The sequence below is a fragment of the Ovis aries genome, chromosome X, assembly GCF_016772045.2.
Source record: "Ovis aries strain OAR_USU_Benz2616 breed Rambouillet chromosome X, ARS-UI_Ramb_v3.0, whole genome shotgun sequence".
Classification (NCBI taxonomy): domain Eukaryota; kingdom Metazoa; phylum Chordata; class Mammalia; order Artiodactyla; family Bovidae; genus Ovis; species Ovis aries.
The window spans coordinates 131,650,107-131,669,552 of NC_056080.1; the positions used below are offsets into that span (position 1 = coordinate 131,650,107).

At 34.5% G+C, this 19,446-nt stretch overlaps 1 protein-coding gene across 2 annotated transcripts in view; it reads left to right on the forward strand.

Annotated features, from left to right (window-relative positions):
• Positions 1-19,446, forward strand: part of NRK (Nik related kinase) — a 126,030-nt gene that overhangs the window by 85,428 nt on the left and 21,156 nt on the right. For both annotated transcript variants that reach the window (XM_060407889.1, XM_042241688.1), the window contains exons 15-22: positions 549-616; positions 2,416-2,510; positions 5,001-5,098; positions 6,348-6,700; positions 8,226-8,562; positions 15,202-15,388; positions 15,828-15,983; positions 18,649-18,792. In XM_060407889.1, coding sequence (XP_060263872.1) covers positions 549-616; positions 2,416-2,510; positions 5,001-5,098; positions 6,348-6,700; positions 8,226-8,562; positions 15,202-15,388; positions 15,828-15,983; positions 18,649-18,792 — 1,438 coding nt within the window. The remainder of the gene's footprint in view (positions 1-548; positions 617-2,415; positions 2,511-5,000; positions 5,099-6,347; positions 6,701-8,225; positions 8,563-15,201; positions 15,389-15,827; positions 15,984-18,648; positions 18,793-19,446) is intronic.

Consider the following 19,446-nt stretch of genomic DNA (forward strand, 5'->3'; position numbering starts at 1 on the left):
TTAAAGATTAAACACTTTAAATTCTTGAGACATTTGAATAATGTATGTGTGTATGTTACAACTTTTGAAAATTTAGTATTAGCTTAGAAGGGTAAGTGGGTAAAAAATTTGAATTTCAATTCTGGCCAAGAAGTTTGAACTTGATATAAAAAGTAATATGATAACATAAAAGGAACATTAAATTATCAGGCAGGAGGCCTACCGTCTGATTAAAGATACTCTTTGACTTGATGTAAATCCTTGGAAAAGTCATTTTCCATCTCCAGGATATAGATTTCTCAATAATAATATGAGGGTGTTTGACTATATGATCTCCATAATTTGTTGTTATACTAAAATTCAAGGCTATATTCAAAGATTTTGGTTAAGCAGTTCTAATGTCATACTGTAAGTAATTAGGAAAATATGATTTATTTATGAAAATCAGATTTTATAAGTTGGGTTTTTAAGAAAATATCTCTATGTGAAGAATGACAATTTCCCATAAATTAGTAACTCAAAAAATTTATGATTGAGAATTCTACTGAAGTTTTACATTTTATCTCAAGGTTCAAGAGAGATCTGCTTCTATGCCTTGCAACCAGGATCGTGTACATCGTGTCACGTTCTCTTCAAGGTATGTATCTCTGATTTCTATATTCAGATTACTCTGATTTACTATCATATGCAATATTAATGCTTATTTATTTGACACTAAGTTCTATGTAAATTCAAAATTAAAATATTAGTGACAACATAGTCATCAATGACATCACTGGCCCACGTTTAAAACCCCAAAACTGCAACAATCCATTAACTAGATCTTTCATATTTGAATATACTGCAATCTCAGTGTTATTTAGTTTGATGATTAGCTGGTAAGATTCACAATTTAATAGAAGGATCAACAGTGAATTCTTGAAAAGCTTTCAATTAGTAATTTACAATAAAAAGATGCGATATTTTAGTGTATCAGGTATACTTCAATTACATATTTTATCATGTAGTACATCATGTAGTACGTGATAAAACACACATACAATTGATAACCTCAGCAGCTAATGCCACAGAATGGGCAAACCTGAAATGACCTATAAGGAAAATCAAATCTAAAACTCAATATTATATCATTATTTTATACCAATCACTGTAATTTTTCACTCTATACTATTGATAATAATCACTAATTTTCAAAGTCATGTTTCATATTTTAGATGTTGTATGCCATGTGTTATGTTTGACTGCTAAATTTTAATATAGGTGTTCCTTGAAAATCATACCCCCTCCAACTCCCAACTCATACTAGAGAGAACTTAGCCTATATTCATTCACTCAACCATTCCGTGAATACTTACTGTATTCAAGATTCTGCACAGTATGGTCAGATGGCATAGAGCTGATAGTATTTAGTATGTATATTTATATCTTATTATTTTTTAAAACACTCATGAATTTATGTCATTTAGATTTAACTGGTAGAAAGAAATCTTGAAAAACTTTAAAGCAAAATTGGGAGCTTTCCCTTACTATGCATTCAGTGAATGAGTTGTCATGATCCTTCCGACAACAAAAGAGGAGAAATCAGTTTAGTTTTTGTGTATCTGTTTTGGTATCATGGGTATAATATAAAATCAGTATGGCTATTAAATTGTTAAACATGGGGTATATAAAAATTCAATATTGCTTTTAAACTGGTTTTGGTTGGTTTTTATCACTAAAAGGTTTTTGAGTTTATGTATAGCAAATATATTTACTTTAGATATGGTTACATTTATGAAACAAATTTAACTAAATCTTGAGTCTTTTCTGAAATTCAGGGTCATAGAAAAGACTCTTATCTGTTCCAGGCCTAAATCAGTAATCAAAGTACTTCCTATATAGAAATTTCAAAGCAACTGTAAAATTTAGTAGTGTTTGTCCAAAGAAACTTTCTAAATATTCCCTGAATTTGAATCTTGAAAACCAAAGTGTCCTATCTGTCTATTTATTCATGTATCTAATGCAGGCTGACTTAAAGAATCACAAATTCCAAGCATTTGAAATAAGGATGGTAATAGTAGAATATTTAAAATAACTTAGCTTTTTATCATGTTAAAATCCTCACATGCACTATAAATTTCTGATTATTGCTGTTTTACCTAGGTAATGATAAAGTCTGAATATTAGTTTAAAGAAACTTTATAGAAATTTTTAGAAATAAACATGATATGTGAAGGAAACATATACTTGTATGGAGACAGTTTTTTTATATTTAGAAATTGTTTCTCTTTTCTAGATAAAATAATAGATTTGCAGAAATTGGAAAATATTACTAAAGCTCTACTTTCAGTTTGATATATACCCATATACTTAAAAGTTTGTTGGTCTTGATGTTGAGTTATACATTCCCTTTTTGAATGTTAGGACATGGCACATGCTTTTCTGTCTTTTCATTAGTGTTCCTCAGCGGTCTCTTTTGGAACAAGCTCAGAAGCCCATTGACATCAGACAAAGGAGTTCGCAAAATCCTCAAAATTGCCCAGCAGCATCAGGTGATTCAAAGCACAAAGTTTAAACAGTCAAAACGGAGTTAATGTTTAACAGTTTATTTTGCAAAAGTCAAGAAAGAATTTCAAGAAGGAATGAATCAATAGTGTCAGAGAGGCCAAGTAGGATGAAGACCAAGTCATTGGATTTGGCAGTCCTTTGAGAAATGGAGAGTAATTTTTCTAAAGTTTCTTTTTTCTTTTGGGTAGTAGTTAAGAATGTGCCTAGGGAGGTGGAGGGTTGGAGTTCAGCTTTAGTTTCTATACCATGTGTGAAAAATATGGGAAAGGAACTTGAGAAAGGCCTCTCCAACAGGCTAAAATTTATAGACAATCTTTAGAATATTGAAATATTAGATGGACTAGTTGTGGGCATGTGTTTTATCTATCAGTTTGTTATTTTACCTCCTCAAAGTAAAACATATACAGTATCTCATAAATGTTAAAAATTAATATAGTTACTCAAAAAGAAAAAAATTGATAAAATCATAGAAAATAGCTTCACAAACTGTGATATGAATTTCAAATAAGTATTTTATGATGTACTTTTGGGAGAGTTTAAATGTATTATAGATTTATGAAATATCAGTATAAACAAAGTCAAAATTATGCCTTGGAACATAAAATCTGGCACTATCTACTTTTAAGTAATTCAGGTGAGTTAAACATGGGGAAAATGCCTGACTGAGTCCCCAGGTCACTTATAAAAATATAGCATATAGATTTTATTGAAACATTAATACTTAAATGAATATATAGGTATACTGTATGAAAATCAGATACTCAAAGACCTGAATTTTTAAAGGTCATTCTTCTTCTTAGGAAACTCAGATAGTGATGTACTTTCTTTAAATAAGAGTGTCCCCTCATGCAGAAATATTATCTTGTGAGAAATAAGACAAGCCTATGTGAAGAGAAACTTTAGCAATTTTTTCCCTCAGAATCTTTCTGGTTTGACCAGGGTTAATTTGCTAATACTAAAGAAGCAACTAAAAATTGAAGATTTATTCATATTGTATATTTTGAAATAAGGAAATTCTGGACTAGGCCCCAAAGCAGTTATGAACAGTGGTGGGAGAGAGAAAGGGAGAGTATCTATGTAGACAATAGCTAAGGTTTTTTTCAGCTCTAAAATTCTATTATTTTATTGTGTATGCTACATAGATGATTTGAAGTTCCTATGATATTACATACCTCATAATACAGGAAATCAGAAAACCTTACTACAAATTTGCCTCAAAATCTCGAACATTTACCCAAACTTCTTACCTAGCCTAATGACACACCAAAACACTTGCAAGAAAATAGTTTTCTGCAGAAAGGTAATAAACTGCAAAGGTATAACAGTGTCAGAAGGCATGAACACAAATTGTAAGATGTGTTCAGTATAATATCCTCAAAAGATAGTAATATTTTCAAATACATGCTTTTTGGAGTTGTAGTGTCAATATTTTGGCTATATAAATATCAAAGCTGCAAATAAAAGAGAGAGAATACTATTTGTCTTCAAAATCCAAGCACCCAAAAACAATAAATAGGGACTTGAAGGTCCCCTTAGTGAAGCTTTTTCTAAGTAAACTCACCCAGATCTACTGATCTTTGAACCTAAATATTCTCACCCTGTGTTTAACCACAGATGTTATTTACTATACCACAAACCTTAATATAAAAATTCCAGACTTCTAATCTGGACAGATTTGCATTTTAAATGGAAATATTTACACTGTAAAATTGAACTGTGTATTGTGATACAGCTAGCAAAATGTGGCTGTTAAAATTAAAACTAAATTTAAAATGAAGTTAAATTTAAAATTCAACCCCCCAGATACACTGGCCATATTTCAAGTGCTCAAATGCTATGTGTGGATAGTAGCTAATGTATTGGACAGTGCAGATACTGAACATTTCTGTTACTACAGAAAGTTGTATTGCAGAGTGCCTCTATAGAAAGGCTCACAGCTTTATAAAAAGGGCTAAGATTTGTCACTTTTTAGTTGTTTATGTCTCAACTGTATTGCAGTACTTGAGGATATATCTGAGTGGAAATTGGGGGATTAAGACTGAAGAGTCAACTCTCCTCTTGAAATTTTTGTTTAAACTATCATCTTCTATACACCGTTGGGCTCTTTTTCTACTGGTTATTAGGGGAGGCCAGAAATACCACCAGCCCTTACTGTTCTTGATGCATTCTCTTCTTCTCATGGGACTATCTGCATACCAGTCTTACTATGTACCTTTTTACACAAAAATATTCAGCAAGTATATATTTAATATTAAAAACAAGAAAGCCATGTAGGTCTAACAGAACAAACTTTGAGTCTCTCTCTACCTGTGAAAACAGAACATAGGATCTTGGCCCCATAAGAATTTATCAAGTGATCTCTCCTGAATGGAAAGAGGCTACAAGAATACCAAGAGATTGAAGTGGTTCGCTATAAAAATGAAGATAATGGTTGTGATTACCACTGTTACTAATGTCTTTTTGGCATTCTACAGAATCTTCTTCTGAGGAAACAAGTCCTGTGATCAGGAGGCGGTCCCAGTCATCACCACCTTATTCTACCATTGATCAGAGTTTGCTGGTTGATATTCATGTAGGTTTCCATCTTAACTCTTAACATATTTATGTTTGTTCTCTTTAATCTTCAATTTCTTTTGACTTACATATTTTCATCTTCATTTGAGGGAAAGGTTAAAGCATTGAGTTTTTAAATTAATCTTTCAAATACAGATTTCTATTGGTATGTCAACATGCAGAATATGAAATCTAGAAATGACATTTAATATGTAAAAACATTTAATTGATCATAAAATATTTTATTTTCACATTCTAATATCAGAATATATTTGAGAGAGGAGAGATAAAAAAAGCTGCTTGTAGAAGCATTAGCTCAAATTAAGAAGTACAGTTTAAATGCTTATTTTTTGTCTAATATCATTTCTTAGAAGATGAGGCAATACATAAAAATTTAAAAAATAGTGAAAAATGAAATGCCTTCTAATTTCATAAATAAAAAGGCCTTCTAATTATTTATGATTTAATGCTTTCAGATTATTCTGTTTTATTCTTGTAATTACCTCTACCCTACTATACATACAGCCCTTTCAGATTGCTCAGAGATTGCTTATAGGACATTATGTGTATATGTGTGTGTGTGTGTGTGTGTGCATGTGTGTGTGTGTGTGTTAGTCACTCAGCTGTGTCCAACTCTTTGTGACCACGTGGACTGTAGTCCATGGGATTTTACAGGCAAGAATATTGGAGTGGGTTGCCATTTCCTTCTCCAGGGGATTTTCCCAACCCAGGGATTAAACCTGGGTCTTCTTCATTGCAGGTAGATTTTTTTAAGGTAGATTTATGTTGGTTTGCTTCTTAGAAGTGTTTGCATTACTTTAAGATAATCTATGTTGTATAAAACTAGAGTGGAGAAATTAACACATCAATTTTAAGAGCTATGTATTAATCCCAATATCAACGGATAAAACAAAAGGAAAATTGTGACACTCTTCTGTAGAGTGTCGAATCATCTGTCTTCTCCAACACCAAAACACTCTTCTCCAAAACAAAACTAGAATGTCTAGTTCTCAGCAGGTAAGTAGAGCTAATTAAAAACAAAGTGAGTAAATTTTGCCCTGTGTGATCTAGAAAGGCCATTAAGGATCACAGCCTGAGGTTTGGGTTTTGGTGGCTCATCCTTAAAAAAATGTTGGCTCTACCTAATGAGTGAACATCTTCATTTCAGTTGAAAATATATTTTAAAATATTGTCAGCTTGGAAGCTTTCCAATCTAGAAGAAAATGAAAGGCTACTAGAGACTACATTAACCTTTCTTGTGCACACAGGTTCCAGATGGATTTAAAGTAGGAAAAATATCACCTCCCGTTTACTTGACAAATGAATGGGTAGGCTATAATGCACTATCTGAAATCTTCCGGAATGACTGGTTAACTCCTGCACCTGTTGTTCAGCCACCTGAAGAGGATGGTGATTATGTTGAGCTTTACGATGCTGGTGCTGATACTGATGATTCTAATGACGCTTATGAAGATAGTTATGACCACGACAATGGCAGTGATGAGTTGAATGACCAGGTTGATCAGGCTGATGTTGTTGGTGAAGACCATGATGATGATGACAATGATGAGGTTATTGATGACAAAGGCAATAATCCTGATGATGCTTCTAGCTGGCCAAGGTTGGTTTTCTTGGATTATTTGCATTGTCCATGTTTTATAATTTCAGAACAATTTGTATCTTTGGTTTACCTTTAAAATTTATCACCAGGAGGGTGAATGAATTACATTTGCATATTGGTAAATGGTTGATTTTCAATAATAGATTTTTAAATTATTTTATTAAAAATTATTTTAATGCAAAACACTTAATTTTGCATTTCTTTTAATATTATATTTTATTAACATTCAACTCTTTGTTAAGTTCTTTATAACTGGCATTATCTGGGTGTTTCTCTTAAAATTAATGCTACTAATCATTCTGCCCTGTAAAATACAATGAGTGTGATAAATGGGGTGACAAATTAAGTAGTGTGCTTCTTAATAATTATAAGTTGAAGCCCGATGTTTAGGGCTCTAGAGAACAAAGCCTCTAAATTTGTTGAGCAAATGTGATACTCACTTGATAGTTTTAAGCTCCAACTTACTAACATCCTTGAGACTCTGAAAACTGCTGTAACTGAATTCAATGCTCATTTAGTTTTATCTTCTTATAGAGTAGCTACTCAAAGTGATAATATTTAGTGAAATATTGTTTTTGGCATACCACCAGTTCTTTGCTATATATATAGTTACTTGGTCCTGCTTTATAAACAGCCAATGTGTTCTTATTTTAAATTTGCTTATGGTTTGTATTTAAACTGCTCTTAAAGATGATTCATTAACATAGTATATTTTTGTATTTTTAGAAAAATAACAGTGGGAAAATTGTTTGCTTTATAATATTGAAATTCATATTTTGTTTTGTTAATTTTCAACTGTTACTGGGGCTTTATATGACAGAACAGACTACAGAGTATTCAACATTTTTTCTTTTTTTTACCAACTAAGAAAACTACCAGGAATTCAATCTCAAATTCATTTGCTTTTAGAATTATCATAGTTACTTATTTATGTTTTCTCTTATGCAAAAGATTATTGAGACATTTTGCTAAGCTTGGTGGTCCTAGCAAGTAATTAAGTGACTATATTAACTAAATGAGATCTATATTACTGAGCGTCCTGGTGATAGTAGTAGAAAAATCAATGAAAATCTGTTGCAGAATGGATGATACACATGTTAGAAGATCAAGGCATGTGTTTAAATTAACATAAGTTAAATATAAGAAATATTCAAATATGTTGTGGTTGAGCCAAAAATATGGGCTTGATCATTCATGTGGCTGTGAAGTTGCTAATGTATGAAATAGTCTATGATTTAAGAAAAAATATATTATTGCTGCTAACCTAATATATGTTCCTAATATGTCCTTTTCCATCTGTCATGCAAATTTAGCCAGGGAGTTGAAAGCGACTATGATAATTCAGTATTAAGATTGACAGGACATATGGACATTTTTCATATCTATATCATACCAGTAGTGTTCACATAGAGCAAAAACACTTCTGGAGATGATACATATGTGTTAGTCAACTTAATTTTGTTTCACTTGTTGACATTTATTTTCATTGGGTGGCTTTCTATCATTAATTGAATCTTGTTATCAGGCCAAGCTGTGGCAGAGGCAGAAGCTACAAGCAAGATGGTAAAGATGGAAGTGATAGAGGAGAAGGATCTTTCAGCGGCTATGGAAGTCAGAGAGTTAATAGAAGCCATGGAGGAAGTGCAGCCCTTGGGGCCGGTGCAGCCATTGGAGACCATGAAGAACACAGAGCGAATGTAGGCAGTGGAAGAAGAGGCAAGGAGAGTAATGGAAATGAGGGAGTCAGTGGAACCAATGAAGAAAGTGAAGCCCAAGAACTGAATGGAGGAGAAAATTGCTCAGAGACAGATGATCCAATATTGGAGAGACCAGCATTCCAGGAATTTGAACATCAGCTAGAGGTAATACACCATTTGAAAAGGAGAATGAATTCATCTCCTTGTAAATGCATTTATTCATGTGATATGTCATATTTCCAGCCACTACAAATATATTTTAAACTTCTATTCCAAAATCTTAAACATTTTAAATTATATCTATAGATACATCTTTATTTCTTCTAATTTGGATGCTTCCTATTTTCTTCCAAGGACAAAAATATCTTCTTTGTCCACCTTTATTACTCAGATCATATGCTTGGGATCAGTTCAGTTCAGTCACTCAGTCATGTCCAACTCTTTGCAACCCCATTGACTGCAGCACACCAGGCTTCCCTGTCTATTACCAACTCTCAGAGCTTACTCAAACTCATATCCATCAAGGCGGTGATGTCATGCAACCTTCTCATCCTCTGTCGTCCCCTCCTCCTCTTGCCTTCAATCTCTCCCAGCATCAGGGTCTTTGAGTCAGTTCTTCACATCAGATGGCCAAAGTATTAAGAGTTTCAGCTTCAGCATCAGTCCTTCCAATCAATATTCAGGACTGATTCCTTTAGGATTGACCGGTTTGATCTTGCAGTCCAAGGGACTCTCAAGAGTCTTCTCCAACACCACAGTTCAAAAACATCAATTCTTCAGCGTTCGGCTTTCTTTATGATCCAATTCTCATATCCATACACGACTACTGGAAAAACCATAGCTTTGACCAGACAGACTTTTGTCGGCAAGTAATGTCTCTGCTTTTCAATATGCTGTCAAGATTGGTCATAATTTTTCTTCCAAGGAGCAAGCATCTTTTAATTTCATTGCTGTAGTCACCATCTACAGTGATTTTTGAGCCCAAGAAAATGGTCTGTCACTGTTTCCTTTATTTCCCCATCTATTTGCCATGAAGTGATGGGACCAGATGCCATGATCTTAGTTTTTTGAATGCTGAGTTTTAAGCCAGATTTTTCACCCCCCTGCTTCACATTCATCAAGAGGAAATGGCAAATGGAGAAGGGAATGAAGAAGGAAATGAAGAAGGAAAAATGGAGAACTCCATGAACAGTATGCTTGGGATTGTGTCTCTTAATACATACATTTTTTCTGGGAGAAAAATTTTTTATTGTGATAGAATAAATTTTTTATTGTGATAGAATGCACATAACAGAAAGTTTCACATTTTAACTATTTTTAAGTATACAGTTCAATGGAGTTAAGTACATTCACAATGTTGTACAACCATTAATACTATTAATTTCTGGAGATTTTTTATCACCTCAACCAATTAACTCTCCATTATCCCCCCAAGTTCCCAATAACCTCCATTCTACTTTTGTATAGGTACCTTATATGAGCAGAATCATACAATATTTGTCTTTTTCTGTCTGTCTCAGCATAATATTTTCAAGGTTCATCCATTTAGCATCATATATCAGAATTTCCTTCCTTTTTAAGGCTTAATAAATAGTATGAATATATCACATTTTGTTTATCCATTCATCTTTTGATAGACACTTGAGTCATTTTCATCTTTGGCTGCTGTGAACATTGCTGTACAAGTATCTGTTATTGGAGCTGCAGTTTTTAGCTCTTTGATCTGTATACCTAGGAATGGAATTATTAGCTTGTATTTTAACTTTTTGAGAAACTGTTAACACAGACAATTTAAATGGAAGTAATGTACTGTGTTTAGACAATGATTTTGACATTCAAAAAACATTTACTGACTTTATAGATAAGTTTAAAAATACTCAAGTAGCTTCACAGATTGTAGATAAATAGGAATTATCACAGAGATTTCTTGAAACATGTGCTATTTGAAATAGTTCTTGGCAAATGTGGAGTATTGGATATCTGAACAGAGCTGAGATTACAGACAGAAGAATTATCATGCCAGTTTACTTCCCCAGCCCATTGTCCTATCATACAAAGTAACTTAGAAGATGCCTTGCTCTTTCATGAATTAATGACCCTATGCCAGCAATTTTCTCTGTCTATATGGCTTCCCCTTACCTCTTCTCTGCTTTTGAACTAGTCATCCTTCATGACCCAACTCATACTATGTTTAATCCATCCTTGGCAACTGTTCTTCACCAGTCATGCAGTCCCAGGGTCCAACCTCAGGCTTGGTTTGTGGTAGGCATACAATAATTATGGTAAGGAATCAAGGAAGAATCAACAAAATTAGAAGTGAAAATGGAGAAATCACAACAGACAACACAGAAATACAAAGGATAATAAGAGACTACTATCAGCAACTATATGACAATAAAATGGACAACTTGGAAGAAATGGACGAATTCCTAGAAAAGTATAACTTTCCAAAACTGAACCAGGAAAAATAGAAAATCTTAACAAACTTATCACAAGCACGGAAATTGAAACTATAATCCAAAATCTTCCAACAAACACAAGCCCAGGACCAGATCGTTTCACAGCTGAATTTTACCAAAACTTTAGAGAAGAGCTAACACCTATCCTACTCAAACTCTTCTAGAATTACAGAGGAAGGTAAACTACCAAACTCATTCTGTGAGGCCACCATCACCCTAATACCAAAACCAGACAAAGATGCCAAAACAAGAAAACTACAGGCCAATATCCCTGAAGAACAGAGATGCGAAAATCCTCAACAAAATTATAGCAGACAGAATCCAACAACATGTTAAAAAATCATGCATCATGACCAGGAATGCAAAGATTCTTTAATATTTGCAAATCAATCAATGTGATACACCACATTAACAAACTGAAAGGAAAAAAAAAACATATGATGATCTCAATAGATGCAGAAAAAGCCTTTGACAAAATTCAACATCCATCTATGATTTAAAAGAAAAAAAAACACCCTTCAGAAAGCAGGACCAGAAAGAACATACCTCAACATAATAAAAGCCATATATGATAAACCCACAGCAAACATTGTCCTCAGTGGTGAAAAATTGGAAGCATTTCCCCTAAAGTCAGGAAAAAAGTAAGGGTGCCCACTCTTACCACTACTATTGAACATAGTTTTGGAAGTTTTAGCCACAGCAATCAGAGAAGAAAAAGAAATAAAAGGAATCCAGATTAGAGAAGAAGTAAAACTCTCACCATTTGCAGATGATATGATCCTCTGAATAGAAAACCCTAAAGACACCACCAGAAAATTACTAGAGCTAATCAACGAATAATGTTGTAGGATATAAAATTAATACACAGAAATCCCTTGCATTCCTATACACTAACAATGAGAAAACAGGAAGAAATTAATGAATCAATTTCATTCACCATCGCAATGAAAAGAATAAAATATTTGGGAATAAATCTACCTAAAGACGCAAAAGACCTATATATAGAAAACTATAAAACACTAATGAGATAAATCAGTGAGGACACAAATAGATGGAGAAATATACCATGTTCATGGATTGGAAGAGTCAATAGGGTGAAAATGAGTGTACTACCCAAAGCAATCTATAGATTCAATGCAATCCCTATCAAGCTACCAACGGTATTTTTCAGAGAACTAGAACAAATGATTTCAATTTGTATGCTGCTGCTGCTAAGTCACTTCAGTCGTGTCCGACTCTGTGTGACCCCAGAGACGGAATCCCACCAGGCTCCCCCGTCCTTGGGATTCTCCAGGCAAGAACCCGGGAGTGGGTTGCCATTTCCTTCTCCAATGCAGTAAAGTGAAAAGTGAAAGTGAAGTTGCTCAGTCATGTCCGACTCTGTGCGATCCCATAGATGGCAGCCCACCAGGCTCCTCCATCCATGGGGTTTTCCAGGCAAGAGTACTGGAGTGGGTTGCCATTGCCTTCTCCGCACAATTTGTATGGAAATGCAAAAAACCTCAAATAGCCAAAGCGATCTTGAGAAAGAAGAATGGAACTGGAGGAATCAACCTGCCTGACTTCAGACTATGCTACAAAGCTACAGTTATCAAGACAGTATGGTACTGACACAAAGATAGAAACATAGATCAATGGAACAAAATAGAAAGCCCAGAGATAAATTCACGCACCTATGGACACCTTATCTTTGACAAAGGAGGCAAGAATATACAATGGAGAAAAGACAATCTCTTTAACAAGTGGTGCTGGGAAAACTGGTCAACCACCTATAAAGAAAAAAGCTAGAACACTTTCTAACACCATACACAAAAATAAACTCAAAATGAATTAATAATCTAAATGTAAGACCAGAAACTATAAAACTCTAGAGGAAAACATAGGCAAAAAACACTCTGAGATAAATCACAGCAGGATCCTCTATGACCCACCTCCCAGAGTAATGGAAATAAAAGCAAAAATAAACAAATGGGACCTAATTAAACTTAAAAGCTTTTTCATAATGAAGGAAACTTTAAGCAGGATGAAAAGACAGCCTTTAGAATGGGAGAAAATAATAGCAAATGAAGCAACTGACAAAGAATTAATCTCCAAAATATACAAATAGCTCATGTAGCTCAATACCAGAAAAACAAATAACCTAATCCAAAAGTGGGGTAAAGAACTAAACAGACATTTCTCCAAAGAAGACATACAGATGACTAATAAACACATAAAAACATGCTCAGCATCACTCATTATCAGAGAAATGCAAATCAAAACTACAATGAGGTACCTTCTCACGCCAGTCAGAATGACTGCTATCCAAAAGTCTACAAACAATAAATTCTGGAGAGGGTACAGAGAAAAGGGAACCCTCTTCCACTGTTGGTGGGAATGCAAACTAGTACAGCCACTATGGAGAACAGTGTGGAGATTCCTTAAAGACCTGGAAATAGAACTGCCATATGACTCAGCAATCCCACTGCTGGGCATATACACCGAGGAAACCAGAATTGAAAGTGACACATGTACCCCAATGTTTGTCACAGCACTGTTTACAATAGCTAGGATATGGAAGCAACCTAGGTGTCCATCAGCAGATGAATGGATAAGAAAGCTGTGGTACATATACACAATGGAATTTTACTCAGCTATTTAAAAAAATGCTTTTGAATCAGTTCTAATGAGGTGGATGAAACTGGAGCCTATTATACAGAATGAAGTAGGTCAGAAAGAAAAATACCAATACAGTATACTAACACATATATATGGAATTTAGAAAGATGGTAATGATAAGCCTATATGTGAGACAGCAAAAGAGACACAGATATGAAGAACAGACTTTTGGACTCTGTGGGAGAAGGCAAGGGTGGGATGATTTGAGAGAACAGCATTGAAACATGTATTTTACCATATGTGAAATAGATCACCAGTCCAAGTTCGATGCATGAAACAGGGCACTCAAAGCCGGTGCACTGAGACAACTCTGAAGGATGAGATGGGGAGGGAGATGGGAGGAGTTTCAGCATGGGGACACATGTACACCCATGGCTAATTCACATCAATGTATGGCAAAAACCACCACAATATTGTAAAGTAATTAGCCTCCAATTAAAATAAATAAATTAATTTAAAAAAGAAATCAAGGGAGGAAGGAAACAAAACAAACAAACAAAAAAACAAGGAAGGAAGAAACTCCTTAGATGATTTCCAATGGGAAAGCACTATCAGTAGAAAGGAATCTATGTCTGCCTGCCTGTCTGTCAGTCTATCTACTTGTCTTTCTATCCACCCATCTGCTCATCCATCCTAGTAGGTAGCTCTTACCTACCTACCTACCTACCTACCTGCCTACCTACTTATCTTAATTAAAGACATTAAAACAAGATGTCCTGGCATGGTTTTCACAGCACCCTTAGGTATCTCCAGTTATCTTAAGAAATGTTTTAAACATTTGCAGAGAGACTAGATCTTCCTTTCATTTTAAAAGGACATGTTGCCATATAACATTTTTATGGTAGGAACAGTCATAAAAACAAGTTTTTGATAGGACAGGATAACTGTATCAATGCCAAGAATCACTGTTTATACATAAAAGAAATGCTTATTGGCAAACAGGCTTACAAAAAGAATTGGTATGTTTTTCCATCGGATATGGCATCCCACATAAATTCTGTCACATTTTGTGACTTTATCCTTGTATTTCTTGTCTGTAAGTCAATAGAATCTAGCTAGGTCTTCACTGAAGCATTTTTGCACTCTGGAAATTGTGTTGGTTGATTTTCTATCATTAGCTTTGTCCTTTGACAAAATGAAATTGAATCCAGCACAGTAGTACTTTTTAGTTTTTTCATGCAGCTATTTAAAATAATGTAACTGAAAGCATAAGCTTTGGAATCAGATAGACTTTGGCATCAAACTTTAATCCCCCAAATTATTTATATTACCTTGAATAGATTGTTTAACTTCAATAAGCTTTAGTTTCCTTATAAGTAAAAGAGAGATAATCAAACTTACTTTTGGTGTTGTTGCAAGAATTCACAACAATCTGTAAATAAGATGCCTAACAGGATATCTGATGCACAGTAAAATTTCCACAAATTTTAAGTCCCCAAATTATATAGCTGAGGATTTCATGCTCCATGAATTTCTGTTCTGACATCAGTTGTCTCAATATAAGTTAGTTCTTTCTTTTCTGCTAACATTATTGAGTTCTATTGGTAAATGTGGGTTTTATAAGGATCAAGAATTACAGATGTTACAAAATTTGCATTCCCTCTTTCAAGTAACCCCTAGGCATCTTACATTTCTCTCACTGTTAATTTCCTAATAAAGTCAAAATCAATTTTTGATCATCTTTTAGGAGGCAGGCGGTAGAAGTGAGGCCTCAAATGCCATTGCCCCAGGTGCTGCACCCGCAGTACCTGATGCTCAGAACGACACTGTGGACATATCAGAAGTATCAACAGAATCAGGTTTCTCTGCCAGCCACTCATCTCCCTCCAATGATTCTGAAAGGACTGCAAATGCTGACTTTGCCAGTGCCATCTGTAAGTGTATTTAATATAATCTTCAAATGCTTCAGTCTGTTCCATATTAAATACAGCTTTTGACCACTGGTTCATTATCAGAAAAGAATCAAGTCATTCTTATACTCAGTTGACATAAATTCAGATGGATTTTTAAAAAATCTACTCTTCACTAAATCTTTATAGCACCTAAATTCGAACTGTAATTGAGAAATTGGCTCCCTCATCTGGATTTCATTTGATATCTAATCACAGTAACTTGTAATGCATTCAGATACAGAAATATATTCTGTCTTGATTTATGTCATCTGATGATTTATGAATTATAGAAATGATAACTCCATAAAATAAAATACAATAAAAGAAAAGGAATTTTTCTAAGCTGTGTCTCATTTGTAAAAACACTCAAGTGCATATGGTGTACACACTAATAAATTCTCTCAATATCTTCGCTTCACAGTATATGCTGGATTAGTGGAAGTACCTGAGAAATCATCTAAGCGACCCTCTGACGTTAACGTTAACCCATTATATGTCTCTCATGAATGTAGAAAACCACTAATCCACATGTATGAAAAGGAATTCACTTCTGAGATCTGCTGTGGTTCTTTGTGGGGTAAGTTTGATTTCTTAAAACTGAAAAATAAAATGTACTGGAACATTTAGCAAAAAAAAAAAAAGAGTACATTTTTATTTTATAAAAACTAGTGTAAGTGCACAGATATAAAATATGTATTTGCTATTGACAAACTGTTTTCAGGGCTTCCCTGGTGACTCAGATGGTAAAGAATCTGCCTGCCATGCGGGAGACCTGGGTTCGATCCCTGGGTTCGATCCCTGGGTTCGAAAGATCCCCTGGAGAAGGGAATGCTAACCCGCTACAGTATTCTTGCCTGGAAAATCCCCATGGACAGAGGAGCCTAGTGTGCTACAGTCCATGGGGTTGCAAAGAGTCAGACATGACTGAGTGACTAAACACAACTGTTTTCAATTATGCATACATGCTAAGTCACTTCAATCCTATCCCTCTGTGCGACCCTGTGGACCATAACCCACCAGGCTCTGTCCAAGTGATTATCCTGGCAAGAATACTAGAGTGGGTTGCCATGCCCTCCTCGTTTCCAAGTATGTGCGTGTGTTTGTATATGTTATTAAACATACATATACACATGTATCTACACACAGAGAGAGTAGTTAACTTGCTTATTTATTTTCACTCAGTGCAGTTTGATGTTTGAATTACTCCCTCTCCTGTTCATTCTGTTTTTCTTTATAACCTGGATTAACTTTGCTAAAATATAAAATTGGACTAGGTTATAATTATTTGAAAATTCAAGCTTAGTATTTTTAATTTGTGATAGAATGCAATGTATAATACCTAGTGAGATTATTGCAAGAAATTTCTTCAAGTTCTTGTTTTTAAAATATCTTAAGGATTTGTAGACAAAATTCCTTGTATAATATCCTAACTTTGATAGACTTCTTCAGTCCTTTATTCCAGAAGAATTTTAACCACTTGGTAATTCTGAGACAATTTTTTACCTCAAGCCAGTCTGAATCATAAATGAAATAGAATAAATTAATGCAAGAAAGTGAAAAATCCAAAATAAATGCCAACCTCCAACCTGCAGTTTCATAGATTTTGCTTAACGTATGACTGAACAGGGGACATAATTTTAAATTAAAAATAGAGCAGTGTAGCAAATATTATAGTTTTGCGGGGGGAAAAAAAGCCATCCTCAAAGTTCTACTAATGTAATGTGTCAGATAACAAGAAAGCAAAGTTTATTTCTTTATCATTTATGCCTAGTAACCCATTTTTATAACTTGGGGTTTTATATTTTAAAATATAAAAGATAGTAGTAGTATGTGTCATCATGGTAGAACAAGATGCCCCAAATGGCCACTTCCGGTGTCTCAGTCCCCAGGAGTGTCCCAGCTGCTTCGTGCCTCTCCAAGGGGATTCTCCAAGATCAACAAGTGTGTCTGACCCAGGCACCTTTCAAACCACTGTGTCTGCCTTGAAACTTGAAGCATATGAGATTTTGTGCATGCCCTGTAAGAATAGAATTTCTTTTACTTATGGCCCTTCAGCTCTCCTGAAAATAAGCCCCACTTGATTTTCAAAACCAATTGTTCTAGGAGCTCATCTTCCCAGTGCCAGACCCCTGGGCTGGGGAACCCAATTTGTATCTTGGATGCCAAACTCCTTGGGAAGAACCTCTTGTTTATGAGTCATCAGCTCTTGAATATGAGTCTTTACTAAACTGCATCTCTGTCATTCCTTCCCATCTTGTTGTGGCTCCTTTTTTATGCCTTTAGTTGCAGAAAATTTTTCTGCTAGCCTTTAGGTCATTCTCATAGACAGTTGCTCTGTAAATAGTTGTAGTCTTTGTGTGCCCATGGAAAGAGGTGTGTTCAGAGTCTTTCTACTCCACTGTCTTGATCCTGACCCCCATTTGAAGTGCATTCTGAATTTAGTTGAATCTGCTATTTTAGTCTTCTCATTCAGTCTTTAAAACAGTGCTTATATTTTAATGAATAGAGCCAGCACACAAGTAACAGAGTATAGGAATGTAAATACATGAAATAGGAACTAATTTTATAGACATTCAGCAATATAAGTTTTTTAATATATGCATGAACACAGAATCACCCAATTTTAAAATAATTTGCATATAATTATTTAAAAGTATTAAATCCCTGTTATAGTTAGGAATGAGAAACCAACAAGAGGGAAGGGGTATATGTGTACCTATGGCTGATTCATGTTGAGGTTTGACAGAAAACAACAAAATTCTGTAAAGCAATTATCCTTCAATTGAAAAATAATTAATTTTGTTTAAAAAAAGACTATATATACTAGGCCTCATGAATATTTAATAGGAACTTTCAAAAGAATTGACTGATTTTTGTAAAGTTTGGGACGTTACTAAAAGGTACTAAGTTAAACACAAAGTTCTATCTGTGTGATGGCATACCAGATACCAGCCAGTAGAATATTACCAGAGGGTGTTATTTTCTATATTTTAATGAAAATAAATTTGTTCTGTTAGTAGAGAGTTCCCTGTTACACAGAATGAAGTCAACAGTAGCTTAAAATGACAAACATCACCTTTACATAGATCAGCACACTGGAGGAGCAAAAGTATTAATATAAATGCAGTTATAAAAATGTAATCTCCAATTAAAATAAATAAATTTATATTAAAAAAGTAAATTTAAAAAAATAAAAATGTAATCTGAGCTAATATAGCACTTTTCTTTTTGTATATGAACAGGAGTGAATTTGCTGTTGGGAACTCGATCGAATCTGTATCTGATGGACAGAAGTGGAAAGGCAGACATTACTAAACTTATAAAGAGAAGACCATTCCGTCAGATTCAAGTTGTAGAGCCACTCAATTTGCTGATTACCATCTCCGGTTTGTTTAAGAACTAAAATTAGCTGAATCATTATGCAGATTAATTAGGTGGTAAACTGGGCTAAAGACTTTCTCAAGTGAAAGTGTTCCTAGGAAAGCACTGTAAATATAACTTTAATTGGGACACCAGGCTTTCCTACTTGTATTTTCTTAACTATTTACAATTTAAACTTCTGACTCCCCTTTGATGTCTGGATGTTTGATTGCAATGTACCTCTTCTATGTCAGGGAAAGGAAAAACCATGCCATTTGCATCCTATGAGGTCGTCTCTCAGTAACCATGCACAACTTTGGAAGTCACAGCTTCAGCCACCCATGCACTCACCACCACAGAAACCTCCACCATATACCTTTCCTGTGATGTGTTAGAAGCAACAAGGAACAAAGAGGCCAATAACTGGATAAAAATGAGAGTCTGTTGTACCTACCACAGCCCTATAATAAGGGTCTACAGATAGGGCTCGTAACAGGAATGGATCCTCTATTCTTCCCACATAGTAGCTGAACTTTTCAGTTTGGGTCAGTCAGAGCCTGAACCTTAGAATATGAGAGATCAAGTATATGGATGTTAAAAATATTGTGATTACTAAACAGTACTCGGTATCAGGAAAGCACTAACATTAATGCTGACTTTAGGCAAAAAACTATTCTTGA